Source organism: Oryx dammah, unplaced genomic scaffold, assembly GCF_014754425.2.
Source record: "Oryx dammah isolate SB20612 unplaced genomic scaffold, SCBI_Odam_1.1 HiC_scaffold_1, whole genome shotgun sequence".
Classification (NCBI taxonomy): Eukaryota; Metazoa; Chordata; class Mammalia; order Artiodactyla; family Bovidae; genus Oryx; species Oryx dammah.
In genome coordinates, this window is record NW_024070185.1 from 79,975,752 (window position 1) to 79,997,608 (window position 21,857).

At 44.3% G+C, this 21,857-nt stretch overlaps 1 protein-coding gene across 3 annotated transcripts in view; it reads left to right on the forward strand.

The window, feature by feature from the left end:
- The window catches only part of LOC120867013 (aminopeptidase O (putative)), a 418,141-nt gene that overhangs the window by 304,261 nt on the left and 92,023 nt on the right, over positions 1-21,857 (forward strand). For all 3 annotated transcript variants that reach the window (XM_040245140.1, XM_040245125.1, XM_040245132.1), the window contains exon 11: positions 4,586-4,646. In XM_040245140.1, coding sequence (XP_040101074.1) covers positions 4,586-4,646 — 61 coding nt within the window. The remainder of the gene's footprint in view (positions 1-4,585; positions 4,647-21,857) is intronic.

Genomic DNA, 21,857 nt, shown 5'->3' on the forward strand with positions numbered 1-21,857 from the left:
GATCAAAACAGGAAAAATTATGTACATTTAAAAAAATAAAACATAGAGCCCCTTTGATTCCTGAAAATTCGCCATTTTCAGACCATCTCCCATAATTTCCTTGGGAGGTAAGGCTACTTCCACTACCTCTATAATGTTTACATTTATTTTTAGTGGATGGAGTTAATGCTTTGATCTTCCTCTCAGAATTTAGCATCTTATTACACATAAGAAATCTGTAAGTGGGCATCCGTGCAGTTTGTTGTCTGCACTGAGACCGGGAGTCTAGAAACCTAGGTCTTTTCTCTAGCTCTTTCCTTTAGCCTGGGCTGACTTTGAACAGTTTTCTTATGCTGCAGTTTCTCCATCTGCTAAAAAGCTACACGACAATTGACACCCACTTCATGAGGATATTATGAGGAATGAAGTGATAATGGTTATAAGGTGTTTTGAACCTTTCCAGGGGTAAGTGATCTGGAAACACAGGTTCTCTTCATTCACAGGAGAGTGTCTTTTGCTCCCGGATGCAGCTGAACAATGAACTCTCCTGTCCTCACACTCCTGCCCCTCCCAAGGGTCCCCCTATCTCTTCTGAACTGTAATTGGGGGCAGACAAACAGAGCAGCCACAGCAGCAGCCAGGTCACCTTCAGCAGGAGAGATATGAACAAGAAGTCACCATTGGCAGAAGCCAGCACAGGCCTTCTCCTCTTGCAGGCTTGTCTGCACCATAAATCATGAACAATATATTGTGAAGCCTGAATTCCACACAGGAAGAAAAGTGAGAGCTTTGCAGCCAGACAACAGAAGGTTGAGTCCCAGCACTTTGAGCACCATCTAGGAGGCCCTGAGCAAATCCCTTAGCCTCTTGGACCTCTATTTGCTCATCTCTAAGATGGGGATAATAGTATTAGTCTTGTACAGAACCCTGTCAGAACCCTATACCTGATAGGCATCCATTGAATGTTCTCCGTCTTCACTGGTGAAGGTGTGGTCCTCAGTGGGTAACACTCCAGGACTCAACTCCCCAGGCCCTGCCCTCCGCCACACCATCCCCCAACCGTGCCAGCCCTAAAGAAGTGTCTTTCAGCTAAAAGTCTCCAAAGGAAATTTATGTCCCTGTCCTCTTACTCACTCCTCCATGGGGATGCACAACAGCTGTTCACCATCTTTTGTAAAACCGCTTGAAAATGGCCCTGTAGTCACTCCCAGACTTCTCTTCTTCAGGATATTTAATCCCAGTTCCCTTGACCTCCCTTGTGGATCTAATGTGCTTACCCCTTTGATCATCACTACTGCTGTCTTCTAAATCCTTTCTAAATTCTTCATTTTAAGTTGTGGCAGGTTTAAGAATGCCCATTTTCCTAGAATCTACAACATAGTGCAGCTCAGTTCCAAGTGCTGCTGCCTTCCCGGGTATCTCTTAAAGGATGGGTAACCAGACCTTTTGTCCCTCCTTGGCTGGAAAGGAAGAAGATGAATGGGCTACTTAGAGAGAAGCAACAATGAAGGATAGACGAGGATAAAAACAGACCGTTGCTTCTAAATTGGGTCAAACAGTTGAGAGCGCCAGCAGGGCCTCCATAGCTGCTCAAGCCCCAGGCAGGAGCTCTACACACCAGATGAACTGCCCCCTGGGTGCCAGACCAGGTGGAAACTGTTTGCATATGTTCCAAACAAGAACAAACCTTCTTCTGAACATCATCCTCAATGGATGTTACCAAATCTGTCTTACCTTCCAGCCTGGCACATGTCACTAGAAAGTAAAACAACCTCAAGTCCCCTTGGGTGCTTCTCTAAGTGGCCCTTTGACACTACTTTCCTCCTCCTGGCATATCAGTTATGCCAGGTGAGGGCATTTCCAGAGCCTCTTTCTATGGCCAAACAAATAAATCAAATCCAAGAAGTATAATCACCTTAGTGTGCTGAGAGATCATCCCATCTCTTCTGGGCATCCCACCCCCCCTCCAAGTGTGCTCATGTGTGCACACACCCACACACACAGGCATCTGAGGGCACGTGTGCATGCATGCACATGAACACACACTTCCATACTCTCACAGCCTACAGATGAGACTTGGCCATGGGCACCGAGATGACGATACAAACAGTGGGGAAGAGCCCAGGAATGGTGGCTCCTGGCCTTTCATACAAGGCACAGCCAGTAATGTCACTGACCTGGGAACTGGACAAACAGCCTAGGAGGGTGGTCACCTTCCCCTTATTCACTTCTGGCCTCTTCCCTGTCTGGTCATCCCACAGATGAGCGTCATCTCGAAAATGAATCCCAACTAGTTTTTCTCCCCTCTGTGTATTTTCTCTTTGTTGAAATAGCAACACTTGCCCCCTTCAACCACCTTTGCTTTTGCCCTGGGTAAGGAAGACCTCCCCAGGTCCTAGCATGTCATGGCAAATGGATGGGACATGTGTCAGATTTCATTTTCTTGGGCTCCAAAATCAATGAGGATGGTGCCCACAGTTATGAAATTAAAAGACGCTTGCTCCTTGGACGAAGAGCTATGACAAACCTAGACAACGTACTAAAAAGCAGAGCCATGACTTTGCCAACAAAGGTCCATCTAGTCAAGGCTATGGCTTTTCCAGTAGTCATGTACAGATGTGAAAGCTGGACCATAAAGAAAGTTGAGTGCCAAAGAACTGATGCTTTCAAACTGTGGTGCTGGCGAAGGCTCTTGAGAGTCCCTTGGACAGCAAGGAGATCAAACCAGTCAATCCTAAAGGAAATCAGCCCTGAATATTCATTGGAAGGACTGATGCTGACGTTGAAGCTCCAACTGCCCCCTGATCTGAAAAGACCCTGATGCTGGGAAAGATTGCAGTCAAGAGGAGAAAGAAGTGACAGAGGATGAGATGGTTGGATGACATCACTGACTCAATGGACATGAGTTTGAGCAAACTCTGGGAGATAGCGAAGGACAGGGAGGCCTGGCATGCTGCAGTTCATGGGGTTTCAAAGAGTCAGACACAATTTGGCAACTGAACAACAAGTGAAAGCCAAGACACACTAGTGACTTGCTTCTCAGTGAAGAAGAAAAGGAAGGACAAGATCAGTCAACCCTGTCTTCCCTAAGCCACCTAGGCCTGCTCTTCCCTCCCTCCTCACTACATCCAGCCTACAGCAAAACAGTACAGGTGTGAGGGAAGCACTTGGCCTTCAGCATCTTTGCTGATGCAGACAGCACTGTATCTTTCCACAACCTCTTTACAATTCCAAAGGGAGGGAGGAGGGAATATTTCATACGTGTAACGGAGTATATAATACATAAAATTTTAAAAGATGCAGACCTTAATGACTTGGGAATCTCTTACTGGGCAAGGTGATTATTAACTTAAAAAGAAATAATTTTTATTGATTCAACAATGAAATGTGTTTTGATTCATTCAAATTAAAAGTATTTATGGGGATATGCAGGGTTAAGAGAAGTGAGTAAAACAGACACCGACCGTGGTCTCAGAGAGCTTTGATCTAGTGAGGGGACATTTACAAGTCAAGTAACAAAATAAATTGCAGTCTCAGTCTGTGACAGAATGCTGTGCCACAGAAGATGGGGCCCATGTTGGTGTGACATACGCAGCCTGGAAAAGGATTCCAGGAAGGCCTTTGCAGCTGGAGAGGTTGGGCATGAGCAGGAGTTATCTCGAAGCCAGGGAGGAATTGCCTAAACTTCAATAAGACAGGAAGACATGACCTAAAGTTTGTGGACCCTAAACATATTGTACCTTGAAAGGAGTATTTAAATCAGCAGGCATGAGACCAAAAGATTTCAGCTGACTTTGGATCAAATAAGCAATCATAACATTTCAAATAAAGCGGAATGACAACCTGCTTGAAAACAGGCAGCAGAAGCCGCGTGTGCTTCATGGCTCTGAGCCTCCTTGGGTTCCGATGATGCACTGTATCATTTTTGCTTGCTGTCATCCATTGTCACCGTGAAGCTGGCATTTCATTTTGATGCACTCAGTGCTGTGAGGTTCCGTTTTCACGTTACTCCACCTCTCTCCAGGAAGCAGTCAGTGCTTGACATGTCCCGTGAACATGCCTTCTCCTCCCTGCATAGGCACTCCTTACGAAGACTTCCTCTCCAGGCATCAAGGACCTCCTGTGGGGCCCCTGTGATTCTTCGATCTCATCATGTGCACTCCTGTGGACTAGAGAGACGCTCTGCTGAATGTGACCGTGCCCCCTCCTCACTTTAACCTGAGACATCGCTGCACTTTCTCCAGATTTCTCTGAAAGGACAATGCCCCCATAGTTAGAACCATTCTGTGTATTAATAATAAGTGCACTATTGATTTATTTATTTTTGGCTGTGCTGGGTCTTCATTGCTGGGCTCAGACCTTCTATACTTGCAATGAGGGGGGACTGCTCTTTGTTTTGGAGCACGGGCTCCAGTAGCAGCGCACAGGCTCAGTAGTTGCGGTGCGTGGGCTTAGTTGCTCCGCAGCATGTGGAATCTTCCCAGACCAGGGATTGAACCCACGTCCCCTGCTTTGGCAGGTGGATTTCTGTCCACTGTGCCACCAGGGAAGTCCACTCTGTAACTTTTTAATCCTTTACTTTTTCTTCGTTGTTTTATTTTTAAAGGCTGGAGCTGTCTGTTGGAAACATCTTCCGAGACTGGCTGGAGAGTTCTGGAATTCCACAGGTGAGCTTCAGATAACTGCCTCGCCAGACTCTGTGGAGAACAGTAAGGCTTATCACTTAGTGTATCAATCATGACAGTGTTTGTTTGTTTGTTTTTTCAATATCCTTATACAAGTAAGCAGGCTTCCCTGATAGCTCAGTTGGTAAAGAATCCGCCTGCAATGCACGAGACCCCAGTTCAATTCCTGGGTCTGGAAGATCCCCTGGAGGAGGGATAGGCTACCCATCCCAATATTCATGGACTTCCCTGGTGGCTCAGATGGTAAAGAATCTTCCTGCAATGCAAGAGACCTGGGTTTGATTCCTGGGTTGGAAAGAACCCTTGGAGGAGGGCCTGGCAACCCACTCCTGTGTTCTTGCCTGGAGAATCCCCATGGACTGAGGGGCCTGGTGGGCTACAGTCCTTGGGGTTGCAAAGAGTCAGACGTGACTGAGGGACTAAACACACGCAAAAGTAACCAGCTCACTGAGCTGCAGTGTCCCTAAGTCGGGAGGATGATGTCTCCCACGCTCTTCAGCCTCCCATGGTGGAGTGTGTCTCGGGCCTCTGCCCCGAGTGACTGTGGTGCGAGAGGTGGACATTCTGGTTGACTCTGAACTGAGTGTTCAGTGAGGTCCTCCAAAGTGTGATGCACTGTAGGCAGCGTCACCAGGCAGCAGTCCAGCGCCGCCAGCGTCTCAAGCCCTGCTCTCTGGATGCAGCCAGACGAGTGAACTGGCCTACCTGTCACTCTCCTCTGAGCCGGCATACCTGTAGTTTCCCCCTCATTGGCCCATGCAGCTGCCCTCGGCTTTCTCCTCTACTTCTGCGTCTCTGCCTCCAGCTGCTCTTCTCATCTGAAGAAGCCGTTCAGACTTATTTCTCTGTCTTGGGGACCAGGACCTACCTCTCCTTCAGGTTTATTTCTTTGCTCCCCCTTTCAGCCCATAGTGATTCTGAGGGAGACATTCCCAGGCGGCCCTCACTGCGCGGCAATCACCTGGCCTAAAGCCGCCTCCCCCCTGCTCTCTCCCCCGGTCTTGTGCTTCCCAGAGCCTCAAGGGCCGCCCGCCCCGAGCTAGAGCCTGGGCCCTGCCTGGAACTCTTCCAACCCGCAGAGCAGCTGCAGACCCGTCACAGTGGGCCTGAGTGTCTGGGAGTGGACCCCACGGTGGGGAGAAAGTCTGCCCGGGGCGCAAGCAAGCAGCCCTGTTAGCCTGCTCGTTTCTGGTTTCATGACTGGTTATACGAGCTTCCCCTTGGGAGTGTCTGAATGTCAATGAATGTCTGTGAACCATGAAATTAAGGAACAGGAGGGGCTGTTCTCCATTACCTTTTCATCCCTCTCCTCTCGTCTTTGTCCTGTTCTGCCACACGTGGGGCAGGGTCTGCCACCAGCCACCAGGAGCTCATCCCTAAGGAAGGACGCACTGCCTTCAGTTCAGGAATGCGCGTCACCTGTTAAAACTTATTTGTTTGGCCCAGTCCTTCTGGGAGCCAAAAAGAATAAAATGCTGTGTCCTAAACACTCAGAACAAAGTGAGTGGTTAGGGCGCACCTGGTCCTGGGAGGCAGTGCTTTCAACTCGTGTATGTTACATATAATGAGTTCCTGTGATTTCTAAGACGGCAGCTTCCAAACCAGGCCACTAGCTAAGTACAAAAATCCTGGGGAACAAAGTTAAGGTTTGTCTGATCCCAAATAGCCATACCCTCTCTTCTTGTTTTCGAAGAGGGTGAGGGGTGGGTATCCCCCCACTGAAGCCGGCTGCCTGGAGTTCTCAGGCCGATCTGTTGCAAGGCTCCCAGACATTCTTAGGGGGGCTTGGAAGCTGGGAAAAGTTGGGAGCTCAAAGAGCAAAATCCTGCATTTCCTGGCCCAGAAAAACAAGGCGGCTGTGTTGAGCAGTTAGCCCCAAGGGAAGAGAAAAGAAAGAGTCCTTAATCGAGTGCCCAGAAGCAGGCGCATCCGACTTGCGCCGTCGCACTGGGGCTGACCTGCTCACTCCCAGGAGGTTCTGTAATTTCCCTTGAAGAAGAAGAGGCTTTGCCACCGGCTTTTGCTTTTCATTAAAAGGGGGAGGGGTCTGTGGAAGGGAAAGATTTGCCTCTGAGCGGTACATTTTTTCCAAAGGTCTTGTTGCATTAGTGACAGCTTATAGCATAGACAAGAATCTCCGCTGTAAACTGACGAAACCTGCTGTCAAAACACAGCCAGGTGCAATGAGGCCAACCCGGCTATAAATTGTCTTTAAGACCCAACTGGTATTTCCTTGGGTGCTTAACTGTTCAGTAAAAACAACAGCGTCAGACAGAAAAGACCCTGATTTAGTGCACGTCTTTACATTGGTGAATGATCAGATGGCATCTTTTCATCTCTTCACCCATTTTCTGCCATTATTTATGTGGCTAATGGTGATTTACCTGCTCACAGCCCTTTCCGCGCTCCTTGAGGGTTCCCTCCCGTTTCCACTTCAGTGAGACTCTGCGCCCTCTCGTTGCAGGAGCCTCACAGTGAATGAGACACCTTGTTCTTTGTCCCTATCATTATAATATAAAGTTACTGGTGTGTTTGGCCTGGAATGACAACCAGAGCATTGAAATCATTCCAGTGCTCTTTGTTCTCATTAAAAATTTCTGTCTACCAGCAACTGAAGTCATTCATGACAAAAGAGTCACATTCTACTGGTGGAGTTTTCATTCCACAGGTTATAGAGGCTTTTTGTCTTCTCTAAGGAATGTTTGCCTTGGGGTTGGCCTCCATTTTCCTTTTTGGCCACATTGAATGGAAATCATTTTTTTACTGTGTGGAAATAGCTTCAGCAGCTATAAAAGTAAGTGTGAGTCCCCCAAAAGTAAAGGAAATTGGATACAAATCTGTTTGAAGAGACACCCAACCCTAACCTATCGCTTTGCTAACAGACTTAAAATTGATTTTACCATTGATATTACAGATTATCTCCTTTATGATGTTTTTCTGATTATAAAATATTACATACTGAAATATAAAAAAGTTTGTAACAAGAAAATTAAAATGGCCCAGAGATAATTCTTTAAGTCATTTGTTGATTTCAATTATTTGTTTTCTCTTTTTTTCTTTCCTTTTTTTTTTTTCAATTATTTTTTATTGCACCATGTGGCATGTGGGATCTTAGTTCCCTGACCAGGGACTGAACCACCTACCGTTGAAGTGTAGCATCTTAACTACTGGCCCAACAGGGAAGTCCCCGGAGTTAATTTTTTGACAGAAACCCTTTTAGTCATTTTTTTGGTCTCCCTTTTCAAAAATAAAAATAATACGTTCTCTGAAGCAAGTTCAAGCAAAACCAAAGTAAAAATACATAAAAGCCCTTGCCCCTTTCAATCTTACTCTGAAGAGATAATATATGCCTGGTATGTGTCCTTCTATACATTTTCTGTGCTATACATTATGTAAGTGCATATCCTTTCTTAAAAACATTGGACTTTTATTAGCTAAACTTAAAAGTTTTCATTTAAAAATACATCTTAAGCAATTTCCCACATCCCTTGAAATAATTCAACAGCAGTAATTTTTAACAGCTGCCTAAATTTCTAAAAAGTGGTACCATAATTTAATTTATCAGACACTCCCAACTGTTGGAATAGTATACAGTACTTCTAAGAAAGTTGCCCATTCTGCTAATTTGACAATTCTATAAATGGATTTTGATTTCTTTTCATGTCTGCCCAAAGGTCTCCTCCCACCCACCAGAACATATGTACATATTCCAATCTTTTTAAAAACATTTATATCAAATATAATAGAAATAACTTTTCTCCCTCCGGCCCTTCTTCTGTACTTCTTTATTTTAGTTGTCATAGAACTCTCTGACCCCTCCTTTTCTTTGATTTCCTGCCCACATTTCCTGATATCCTTATACATATATACTTATTAAATTTATAATTTTATTTCCTTTCCTAGCATCTTCCTCACTTTTTCATTATATTTTGCTTGGACTAGTGCAGTAACTAACTGTTCTTTTCACCGCCAACTTGTCCCCCTTTCCATCCACCATCCACATCAATGCTAAGTGAATCTTCCCCCAAACACAGTTTACATCCCTCCTCACCAGAAACCTTTTCCCCCATTTATAAAAAACTCTTTGGCCTGCCATTTGAAGCTGTAAACTGCCCCAAGTTACCATTTTAAACTTTATTTTCTACCACTCCTAGGCATATGCCGGATCATAATTATTAGTCTCCAAATAATTATGAGCTGAATTTTAATTTAATCTAAATTTAAATTGAAAATCTAATAATACAGTCATGGTTTGGACCAATTTAGGTTTGTAAATGAATCCACTTGGACCAATTTAGGTTTGTAAATGAATCCAGTTTTTCAATTGTCAATTCTATGAAATCTACTTCAGACCAAGCATTTCTGATTAAAACAGCATCCAATTGAGACAGACTGTGAAAACACATCAGATTTAGAAGACTTAGTATGAAAAAGTGAAGGTAAAATATCTCATTAAAAGTTTTCAATATTTTTAGGTATTGAAATAATTATATTTTGGGTACTTTGTAAAATAAAATATATTATTAAAATTAATTTTAGCTGCTACAACTTTTTATTTGTGGCAAATAGAACATTTTAATATATATATATATTTATGGCTACTTTGAGTCTTAGTTGCAGTGCACAGGCTTCTCTCTAATTTTGGCTTTTGAGCTCAGTTGCCCCAATGCATGTGGGATCTTAGTTTCCCGATCAATGATTGAACCCATGTCCTCTGCATTGAAAGGCAGATTCTTAACCACTGACCACCAGGGAAATTCCCAGCAATGAGAACATTTTAAATGACAAATGTGACTTGCACATATTCATACTGAATGGTTATGCTTTAAAGCTGTTAGCTGAATTAAAATCTGAGTGCATAATACCTTAAAATCCACCACTGATGTACTTGAAATCATCTGCAGTTTTGTCAGCTGTACGGCTAAAGCTGGAGCTAGTCAGTCCATAGACGCCCTTCAGTCTGGTCTGAAACCACGAATGGTTATCATCCATGGCTGAGTGCTGCTCTCCCCACAGTTGTTCATAACGGAATGAACGAATTACCATCCTCTCTTCAGTGCTTAGTTTCAACTCCCAGGTGACCCATTTTCCAAGGCACCAACAAGTAGCACAATAACGCCAGTGAACCCCACAGCTCTTCTATGGCTCAGGCTATTCTTTAGGGAAAAGTGCTTAGCAGCCTTAAATGGCAAAGTCACAGGCAGCAGTGGCAATGATGGGGATAGAGAGGATGGGTAATGGCCAACCATATAAAGTCTCCTAGAAACAGAAGCAGGTAGGACTCAAGGTCCCAGGATTTAGAACATCAGGGTATTGTGTCATCTTGGAAAATGCCTCTCCTTTCCAAACAAACACCTGCAAATTTCCAGAGGCCACACAAGCAAATGATGGAAAACAGAAGTCTTATAGGAGAAAATCCTGCAGTCACAAAATTGGGGAAACTTGATAAGACATGATGCAAGAGACTCCATGCCATTGGAGCCACGATGTGCTTTTAGCACAAAGCAAGCCAGGTGGTTTATTAGGGGAATAACACATAGGCTTCTTTTAGCACAGATTATGTACTATTATCAACATAATTTAAAGGCCTATTAGGATACTTAATCTTAGTGGTATCTATAAAAAATTCTACCTGTAATGGTCATTAAAAAAAAACAAGATTGGTTATTTTGCAAATTCCAGAGAAATTATATTTTTCAAATTATATGTGCTTTGCATGTGCAAATATTGGTTCTTTTGTGCAACCATGATCACATTATGGTTTTTTTATGTCAATAATAGCAGTTGCCATAATGTGGTGTGTGTTTTGAGCTCCTAGTAATTTTGCTGTCATTCTTGTCCAGCAGTTAGATTCACAATTTCTAAGTGACTAAATGCAGATGGTGATTACAGCCATGAAATTAAAAGACCCTTACTCCTTAGAAGGAAAGTTATGACCAACCTAGACAGCATATGGCACCCCACTCCAGTACTCTTGCCTGGAAAATCCATGGACGGAGGAGCCAGGTAGGCTGCAGTCCATGGGGTTGCTAAGAGTTGGACATGACTGAGCGACTTCACTTTCACTTTTCACTTTCGTGCATTGGAGAAGGAAATGGCAACCCACTCCAGTACTCTTGCCTGGAGAATCCCAGGGACAGGGGAGCCTGGTGGGCTGCCATCTATGGGGTCGCACAGAGTCAGACACGACTGAAGTGACTTAGCAGTAGCAGCAGCAGACAGCGTACTAAAAAGCAGAAACATTACTTTATGAACAAAGGTCCGTCTAGTCAAGGCTATGGTTTTTCCAGTAGTCACGTATGAATGTGAGAGTTGGACTATAAAGACAGCTAAGTGCTGAACAATTGATGCTTTTGAACTGTGGTGTTGGAGAAGACTCTTGAGAGTCCCTTGGACTGCAAGGAGATCCAACCAGTCCATCCTAAAGAAAATCAGTCCTGGGTGTTCATTGGAAAGAGTGATGTTGAAGCTGAAACTCCAATATTTTGGCCACCTGATGCAAAGAGCTGACTCCTTTGAAAAGACCCTGATGGTGGGAAAGATTCGAGGCAGGAGGAGAAGGGGACGACAGAGAATGAGATGGTTAGATGGCATCACCAACTCAATGGACGTGAGTTTGGGTAAACTCTGGGAGTTGCTGATGGACAGGGAGGCCTGGCGTGCTGCAGTTCATGGGGTTGCAAAGAGTCGGACACAACTGAGCGACTGAACTGAACTGAACTGAAATGTCTTATCAGGTATCCTTGGAGATACTTCCTCTGGCCTCACTGGGGCAAGACCTGCATTGTTGATGAGTCACCACTGTTTCACTTACTGTTCATCGAAGCTATGGCTCTTCTTCCCACAACTCCTATTTGATGCTTGGCAGTCGCAGGAGATGAGGAGAGATTTTATTAAAATGTGTCCATTTTTAGCCTATTTTCTTTATTTCTGGCATCTCTGGCATCATGCTCATGTTAATTAGTTCAGGCTGCCATAACAAAATACCAGATGAGGCGGCTTAAACAACAGACATTTGGGGGCTGAAAGTCCAAGATCAAGGTGTGGGGAAGTTTGGTTTCTCCTGAGGCCTTTCTCCTTGGCTTGCCCATGGCCACCTTCTTGCTGTGTCGTCAGTGGTCTTTCTTCTGTGTGTGTAGAGATCTCTATCTTAATCTCCTGTTCTTATAAAGACATCAGTCAGATTGGATGAGGTCCCACCCATGCAATTTCATTTTACCTTAATCACCTCTTTTTGGCGCCTATCTCCAACATAGTCACATTCTGTGGAACTAGGGGCTAGGACTTCAATATGTGAGTTGGGAGGAGGGGTACAAATATAGCCTGTAATAATGCTGTTTCCCAATATTTCTCTGATTAGTTCTACATTTCTTGTGAATCCCTTCAAAGTGGCCGGTAAAAATCACTCAAGTCAAACTTACCGTATTTTATTCCCTTATAAATGAATACGCTTTGGGCATAATTATTTGGTCCCAAATGATTTTAACATCCTGTCCACAAAACTTTCAAGTCTCTGATGGAACAAGAGAGAAAGAAATGTAGGAAGGAAGGAAAGATCCGTCCTCCCAGAGAGAAGTAGGAAACTAAAGGTCTGTCTCAGGCATTGTGTATTACTGCAGGCATCTGATTTGACACTGTCCAAATGACATTTGAAAAGACCCTGGTGCTGGGAAAGATTGAAGGTGGGAGGAGAAGGGGACGACAGAGAATAAGGTGGTTGGATGGCATACCAACTCAATGGACATGAGTTTGAGTAAGCTCTGGGAATTGGTGATGGACAGGGAAGCCTAGCGTGCTACAATCCATGGGGTCGCAGAGTTGGACACAAGTGAGCAACTGAACTGAACTGAAAATGTATTGACCTCTTCACAGCGTAGGGCACCGGGAAGAAACAGGAGACATTTTCCTTTGGTGCCCCAAATGAAAGCTCCCCAGCCTTCCTTCTTTTCACTCCCTTTCAAAACCTGATTTCCAGAAAGAATTTGAATCTCATTCACAGTAATCTAAGACTAGACACAGAGTGAATAATAGGGATTAAAAGTGTTTCCTTTCCCTTGAAAATTTCCTTTGTAACTATATCAGACCTTTCCTTTGTGTCAGACCTTAGGCTTCGATAGAACTGTCAAGCATCCCAGACCAGATGCGTGAGATTTGCCAGAGGAACCTTTTTCCAGGATCTGAAATCACCCCTCCAGCTAAGCGCCTTCCTTCCCGTCCCTTCCCTTCTCTCTAGGAATATAGCCTGTATATCTGTCCTTCGTGAGGGATTGTGCATGACTCAAAGATGAGAGAAACGCAGGCTTTACCCTCAGAATGCTTAATAATTCAGTAGGGAAAATAGATAGACAAATAACTGATCTACGGGAAACAGCCATAAGTGGTGTAAAACTAGCTCACTTTTATTTATTTAGTTTTTGAAATTTATTGATTTAGGTAGTTTTGGCTGTGCTGGGTCTTCGTTGCTGTACATGGACTTTCTCTGGTTGCGGCAAGAGGGGACTGCCCTTCATTGTGGTATTTGGGCCTCTTATTGCCATGGCTTCTTTTCTTACAGAGCACAGGCTCTAGCGGCATGGGCTCAGTGGTTGAAGCTTGCGGGATCTAGAGCTCCAGCTCTAGTTGCAACTTGCAGGCTCTAGAGCTCAGGCTCAGTAGTTGTGGCCCACTGGCTTAGTTGCTCTGCGCCCTGTGGAATCTTCCTGGACCAGGGATCTGACCAATGTACCCTGCATTGGCAGGTGGATTCTTATCCACTGCAGCAGCAGTGAGTGAGTGAGTGATAGTCACTCAGTCGTGTCCGATTCTTTGCAACACCATGATCTGTAACCTGCCAGGCTCCTCTGTCCACGGATTCTCCAGGCAAGAATACTGGAGTGAGTTGCCATTTCCTTTTCCAGGGGATCTTCCTGACCCAGGGATTGAGCACAGGTCTGCAGCATTGCAGGCAAATGCTTTACCATCTGAGTCACCGGAGAAGCCTACTGTTAAGAGACGTTTCTAAGTATAAAGACAGGTCAGTGTAAAAAGTATCAGCAGATGCATGCTTCACCAGGGAAGTCCCTACCTCACTTTTAGAGTTGGGAAGAAAGAGGTCATTTTGCATTTGTGGAAGCAGAAAGGACTGAGTTACCATTTGAAGTCAACCTTGAAGAACAGGTAAGGGAGAAGTCATTTTAGGCAAGGGGTGTGACATGTTCAGTGTCTGGTGGTGAAAACCAAATATGCATGTTTGAGCAGCATGACGCAGAGTCAGATCTCGGTGATGGGGGCAGCAGCAGTGTTGAGTAACTAGCTTGTCACAGCACGAGTGAGGCTCAGTGGGTAATGCCCCAGAACAAGGGGAATGGAGGCAACTTCCCCAGTGTGAGGGGTGGAGGAAAGGCCCCCTGTCCCCGCCGAACCCCGCCTCAGGTCAACCTCACTCTCAGCTCCCTTGTCCTGGCCTCAGCCTCTGCTGCACTCTAATCAAGGCCATAGGCATGTCCAGCTCTTTGCAACCCTGTGGGCTGTAGCCCACTAGCCTCCTCTGTCCATGGGCTTCTCCAGGCAAGAATACTGGAGTGGGTTGTCACCGTTACACCCCCAAAATAGATAGGTGATTGCAATTTATCGTGATAAAATGTATCTGGTGAATCCGTATTGACCACCATGTGCAGCAGTGATCTTTCCCACTCCGTTTTCCTTGTTAGGAAGGAGTTTATTTTTGCCTGCTTTGCTTGGAGAACAGGATCTGAGAAGCAGATTGATTGTAAGGCGGGACACAGCTAGATTGCACAGGGTTGAATGTGAGAAGGAAAAGTTCACCCAAGATTTACCAGAGGCTTGTAGACAGAGTGCTAGTGACTGAGTGGCAGTAAGATATCTGGGCCGGTGGGCCAGCAGCCTTGCTAGAAAGAAAACTCCCTGGATGAAGAGCCAAGCCCTTCCCCTCCACGCAGGTACTCGGGACTCATGGAGTGAAAGGAATAGTTAGAGACACTTTTGCTCCTTGGTTTTCAGCTTTTGAACTTTCATGTCCAGAAGCTGTTCATTTACATGGATTTTTTTTTTTTAATGTTCTTTCCTTATTTTTGGCTGCACTGGTGCTTTGTTGCTGCACATGGGCTCTCTGTAGTTGCGCTGTGTGGGTTTCCTGTTGCAGTGGTTTCTCTTGTTGCAGAGTACAGGCTCTAGGGCTCTGAAGTTGCAGCACATGGGCTCTAGAGTACACAAGCTCAGTAGTTGTGGTGCACGGGCTTGGTTGCTCCATGACATGATAGATCTTAGTTCCCTCACCAGGGATCAAACCTGTATTCCCTGCATTGGCAGGTGGATTCTTAACCACTGAACCACCAAGGAAGTTCCCACATGGATACTTTTAAAAAGCATCATTAAATACCTCGAGGGCCAGTAGTGTCTTCCCAGAAAACACATCTATAGGTTGCCCTTAAAGAAATAAGTGGGAAGGGATGTGAAACAAGCACCAGTTCATGCAGTGCCAATGATGTGCACAAATCCTGCTAAGTGACAAGGGAGAACACTGAGGAAATTGACTGGGACCAAAGCTGGCATCCTTCAGGATCTCAGACTGGATGTATATTTTTAAAGCAAACTCAGAGAAAAGTGTATGATAATGGCTTTCTTGGGTGCATAAAAAAACATTTGAGAACTTTTTTTTTTTTCTTTAAAAAGAATAGCAATTCTAAACTGGCCCAGATGGACAGAGACATGTTTAGGAGTGACAATATGGAGAGAAATCCTGTGTTTGCTTAGTGGACTAAGGATAAACCTACTCTTCAGCCTTTTGAACTGAAAGGAAGAGGAAGCAGGAGCCACTGGCTCTGGAAAGTGTGTTTGGCTCAGTTCAGTTGATGGAGACAGTTGGTAGTGGCCCATGCACACACAGATTTTAATAGAGATAAGGTTGGGTATCTTCTAGAAGCATAGCTTTGCAGGCTTGGGTTGGAGGCCCTCACTCGGTCCTGTTATACTGAGACTTGGTTTGGGAATAATCCAGGAAGCTATTTAAAACTACAGGTCCCAGACTCAGGCAACACCCACTAAATGAGGATCACCATAAGGTCTGGGACCAACTGATAGAACTCATAACTATGTCATCATCTGGAATATATTCTATGAAAATAGTTCCTCTTTGCTGAGTACAGTCTGAACTCTTAGAGTCCCTCACTTTTATATTTGGCTTTTGGGTTTAGTTTATTTGTTTCACCAACATGCCCAGCCTTGTGCTGGGCCATGAGCATACAAAAGCCGAAAGGGCACAGCACCTGCCCATGAGCCCATGGTCTATGGGGACATCTGCAAACCAACCATTGTTCAAGGCATGCTCAATGGGCCTCTACTATGAGTTTGAGGCCTATGAACCAGAGGTTCATGACATTGTACAGGAGACAGTGATCAAGACCATCCCCGAGAAAAAAGAAGTGCAAAAAGGCAAAATGGTTGTCTGAGGAGGCCTTCCAAATAGCCATGAAAAGAAGAGAAGTGAAAGGCAAAGGAGAAAAGGAAAGATTTAGAAAAGATATAGAAAAGGAAAGATTTGAATACAGGGTTGCAAATAACAGCACAGAGAGATAAGAAAGCCTTCCTCAGTGATCAATGCAAAGAAATAGAGGAAAACAATAGAATGGAAAAGGCTAGAGATCTCTTCAAGAAAATTAAAGATACCAAGGGAACTTTTCATGCAAAGATGGGCTTGATAAAGGACAGAAATGGTATGGACCTAACAGAAGCAGAAGATATTAAGAAGACGTAACAAGAATACACAGAAGAACTATGCAAAAAAGATATTCATGACAGAGATAATCACGATGGTGTGATCACTCACCTAGAGCCAGACATCCTGGAATGTGAAGTCAAGCGGGCCTTAGGAAGCATCACTATGAACAAAGCTAGTGGAGGTGATAGAATTCCAGCTGAGCTATTTCACATCCTAAAAGATGATGCTGTGGAAGCGCTGCACTCAGTATGCCAGCAAATTTGGAAAACTCAGCAGTGGCCAAGGACTAGAAGACATCAGTTTTCATTCCAATCCCAAAGAAAGGCAATACCAAAGGATGTTCAGACTACCGCACAATTGCACTCATCTCACGCAAAGTAATGCTCAAAATTCTCCAAGCCAGGCTTCAACAGTATGTGAACCATGAACTTCCAGATGTTCAAGCTGGATTTAGAAAAGCCAGAAGAACCAGAGATAAAATTTCCACCATCCATTGGATCATAGCAAAAGAGTTCCAGAAAAACATCTATTTCTGCTTTATTGACTATGCCAAAGCCTTTGACTGTGTGGATCACAACAAACTGTGGAAAATTCTTTAAGAGATAGGAATACCAGACCATCTGACCTGCGTCCTGAGAAATCTGTATGCAGGTCAAGAAGCAACAGAACTGGACATGAAACAACAGACTGTTTCCAAATCAGGAAAGGAGTATGTCAAGGCTGTATATTGTCACACTGCTTATTTAATTTATTTGCAAAGTTCAATTCAGTTGCTCAGTCCAATTCTTTGCGAACCAAGGAACCACAGCATGCCAGGCCTCCCTGTCCATCACCAACTCCCAGAGTTTACCCAAACTCATGTCCATTGAGTCGGTGATGCCATCTAACCATCTCATCCTCTGTCGTCCCCTTCTCCTCCTGCCTTCAATCTTTCCTAGCATCAGGGTCTTTTCCAATGAGTCAGCTCTTCACATCAGGTGGCCAAAATATTGGAGTTTCAGCTTCAACATCACTCTTTCCAATGAATACCCAGGACTGATTTCCTTTAGGATGGACTGGTTGGATCTCCTTGCAGTCCAAGGGACTCTCAAGAGTCTTCTCCAACACCACAGTTTAAAAGCAGCAATTCTTCGGTGCTCAGCTTTATTTATAGTCCAACACTCATATATACTTGACTACTGAAAAAACCATAGCCTTGACTAGATGGACCTTTCTTGGCAAAGTAATGTCTCTGCTTTTTAATATGCTGTCTAGGTTAGTGATAATTTTCCTTCCAAGGAGCAAGCGTCTTTTAATTTCATGGCTGCAGTCACCATCTGCAGTGATTTTGGAGCCCAGAAAAATAAAGTCTGACACTGTTCCCACTGTTTCCCCATCTATTTCCCATGAAGTGATGGGACCAGATGCCATGATCTTAGTTTTCTGAATGTTGAGCTTTCAGCCAACTTTTTCACTCTCCTCTTTCACTTTCATCAAGAGGCTCTTTAGTTCCTCTTCACTTTCTGCCATAAGGGTGGTATCATCTGCATATCTGAGGTTATTGATATTTCTCCCAGCAATCTTGATTCCAGCTTGTGCTTCTCCCAGCCCAGCATTTCTCGTGATGTACTCTGCATATAAGTTAAATAAGCAGGGTGACAATATACAGCCTTGACGAACTCCGTTTCCTATTTGGAACCAGTCTGTTGTTCCATGTCCAGTTCTGACTGTTGCTTCCTGACCTGCATTCAGATTTCTCAAGAGGCAGATCAGGTGGTCTGGTATCCCCATTTCTTTCAGAATTTTCCACAGTTTATTGTGATCCACACAATCAAAGGCTTTGACATAGTCAATAAAGCAGAAATAGATATTTTTCTGGAACTCTCTTGCTTTTTCCATGATCCAGCGAATGTTGGCAATTTGATCTGTGGTTCCTCTGCCTTTTCTAAACCAGCTTGATCATCTGGAAGTTCATGGTTCACGTATTGCTGAAGCCTGGCTTGGAGAATTTTGAGCATTACTTTACTGGCATGTGAGATGAGTACAATTGTGATGTAGTTTGCGCATTCTTTGCCATGCCTTTCTTTGGGATTGGAATGAGTACATCATGAGAAATGCTGGACTGGATGAAACACAAGCTGGACTCAAGACTGCCAGGCAAAATATCAATAACCTCAAATATGCAGATTCAGTTCAGTTCAGTTCACTTCAGTTCAGTCGCTCAGTCGTGTTCGACTCTTGGCGACCCTGTGAATCACAGCACGCCAGGCCTCCCTGTCCATCACCAACTCCCAGAGTTCACTCAGATTAATTACACCACCCTTACAGCAAAAAGTGAAGAACTAAAGAGCCCCGTGATGAAAGTGAAAGAGGAGAGTGAAAAAGTTGGCTTAAAACTCAACATTCAGAAAAATAAGGTCATGGCATCTGGTCCCATCACTTCATGGCAAATAGGTGGGGAAACAGTTGACAGACTTTATTTTTCTGGGCTCCAAAATCACTGAAGATGATGACTGCAGCCATGAAATTAAAAGATGCTTGCTCCTTGGAAGGAAAGTTATCACCAACCTAGCAGCGTATTAAAAAGCAGAGACATTACTTTGCCAACAAAGGTCCATGTAGTCAAAGTTATGGTTTTTCCACTAGTCATGTATGGATGTGTGAGTTGGTCTATAAAGAAAGCTGAGCGCTGAAGAATTGATGCTTTTAAATTGTGGTGTTGGAGAAGATTCTTGAGAGTCCCTTGGACTGCAAGGAGATCCAACCAGTCAATCCTAAAGGAAATCAGTCCTGAATATTCATTGGAAGGACTGATGCTGAAGCTGAAACTCCAGTACTTTGGCCACCAGATGGGAAGAACTAAATCATTGGAAAAGACCCTGATGCTGGGAAAGATTGAAGCGGGAGGAGAAGGGGATGACAGAGGATGAGATGGTTGGCATCACCAAGTCAATGGACATGAGTTTGAGTAACCTCCAGGAGTTGGTGATGGACAGAGAGACCTGACCTGCTGCAGTCCATGGCGTCACAAAGAGTTGGACACGACTGAGCGATTGAACTGAAGTGAACTCAACTGGGGAACTGGAGAGGTTGACTTCTGTACTTTCCAATTTCAGCCAGGATGCCAAGCCAGGATGCCAAGTCCATTAGAAGACAACTTCCTTGGAGACTAGAGACTCGGCTGTCCTGACCCCATCCCCCATCCCCTCTTGGTCACAAGTTTCCAGCTTATTGTGCAGGAGAGTCCACGTGATTGTCCTCAAGGTGCAGTGCCTAGTGGGTCATGGTAGAACATACAGCCAGTACCTGATCTTCATTTTCATACATATTGCGCACCCATAGAGAGATTCCCTTAAGTAAGGACATTGTAGCTCTTGTAAGGAGTGATTCTGTTTAACAGAATTTCTTTGAGCAATGCTTTATCTGTTTCATATAGAGAGATCTTTAGAAAGAAGGAACACGTACACTCAAAGAATTATGACAAAGATACCAGCTTTGGATTACAAACCTCTGTCAATAGAAAAACATCCAGTTCTACCTTTTCAGAGGAACTGCTCTCATTCTCTCTTCTATTAGGCTGAAGACATACTCTGGTAGGATCTCATCAAAGGCACATTATTCTGTATTTGCATCGTGCCCTTCCCACACCCAGGGAAAGCCATGAGACCTAGCCTTGCAGTGTGTTGTGTGCACAAGCGCACACACGTGCAGGCCTCTGGCTCTCTGACATCACACAGCATCACTGCATAAACTGGTGCTCAGATCTGCAACCCAGGCCTGTGGGCGGCGGCTTCTACTGTGGCCATTCACAGCGCTCACTGGACTTCCACCCTCATCTGCTGCCTGCTGGAATTTCTGCTGACAAGAAAAGCTATTAGGAACACTTGACTGCTTTTAGAACAGGGGGCTTTTTTCTTCTCCTTTGTGGAGACCCATTATGTTGTATAAAATAGATGTGTATTTAATGTCTGTATGGTATATATCTATGGGGTATCGCCACTATTGCTTCATGGCTAAATTTTAGGCTTTTCTGGTGTTGCACAAATTTCAGTCTGCTTTAGAATCCTAGGTAGGAGTGAGTCTTGGAGAAGAGCTCATCTTTTCACCCATGGGATAGCTGTACCCCAGGGGATGCATACTGATGTGCCCAAACTCAAAGCCCTAGTTAATGGCAGAGCCAAGGCTTCAATCTAAGACCATCAGTCCTCAGTCTACCCAATTAAGGCATTTTGCATTTTTAGCAGGACTGCTTTTAATCCAAATTAACTTAGTCTCATTCTTGCCTTAGGCCTATAAAGCGATAATAAATGAATACAGCAGAAAGCCTAAACAAGGATGATTTTTAATTTAATTAATGACTTTTTCCGGAATACGTTTATTTCTATTATTTACAGGGCCAAAAAAAATGTACTTTGTGTGTACAGGAATGTGAAAGCCCTCACAATCCAGGGCTTTTCATAAATATTGTCACAGGTTTACACAACCCTCTTCCATTTAGATGTTTCTAAATGGGAACCCTGTGTGTCTGATGGAATAGTTTGCATAGAAAATATGAGAAGGAACTTCTCTGGTGATCCAGTGGTTAAGAATCTGCCTTGCAATGCAGGGGATGTGGGTTCAGTCCTTGGTCAGGGAACTAAGATCCCACATGCTGCAGGGCAAATAAGCCTACACACTGTAAGTACTGAGCCTGTGTGCTGCAACTAAGACCCAACTCAGCCAAATAAATATTTTAAAAAGGAAGAAAGAAAGTGTGGGCTTTATTGCACTGAAAAGTTGTTAACTTTTTGTGTGTGTGTGAATGAATGTGAGTGTCGTAGAGATTAGTTTAGGTCTTTGTCTTTTGAGAGATGCAACTATTCCTCTCATGAGATGAAAACTAAATTAGATTATAAATACCAGGTCATCAAAACAACAAATGAGAAAAAGCAATTGGCTGAACCAAAAAGTGTTTTTATGTAGCTTCCAAAGCATTTAAGGGCCGAGTCCTGGGCAAGTCCTGTGTCCGGTTATTTGCATTCTCAAGCAAACACCAACCAGAGTCCCTGGCTTTTGCCCTCCTCTGTCAACTCTGCTGACCCAGAGAAGGAGAATGCCAGGGGCACAGCCCTGTGGCGGCCAACCAGCAAGTGTATCACAGGTCAGGGTAACAGTCAGTGATTGTCAAATTGTCCAAATCCAAATGTGTGTTTAAAGAAGGGCAGCGTTCACATCACACGTATCTCTGAGTGGCAGTTGTCCATGATTTATTGGTGTTCGGTAACGAGTGTGTCCAGCTCATTCAGCAGAAGACCCCATCCTTCCAGGTCAATCCTCCGCCTCCGGCCTTTACAAACTCATTTTTTTCTGCTTCTGATCCTGACTAGTTATAACTGCTACCATCACACTCTGAATGGGATTCAGACAATTTGATGCATAAAATGCCAGTCTGCATTATTCTGAGGTTAGTGAACAGTGGAGGCTGGATAGAGGAGGAGAGTCAAGTGTGTTATACACAG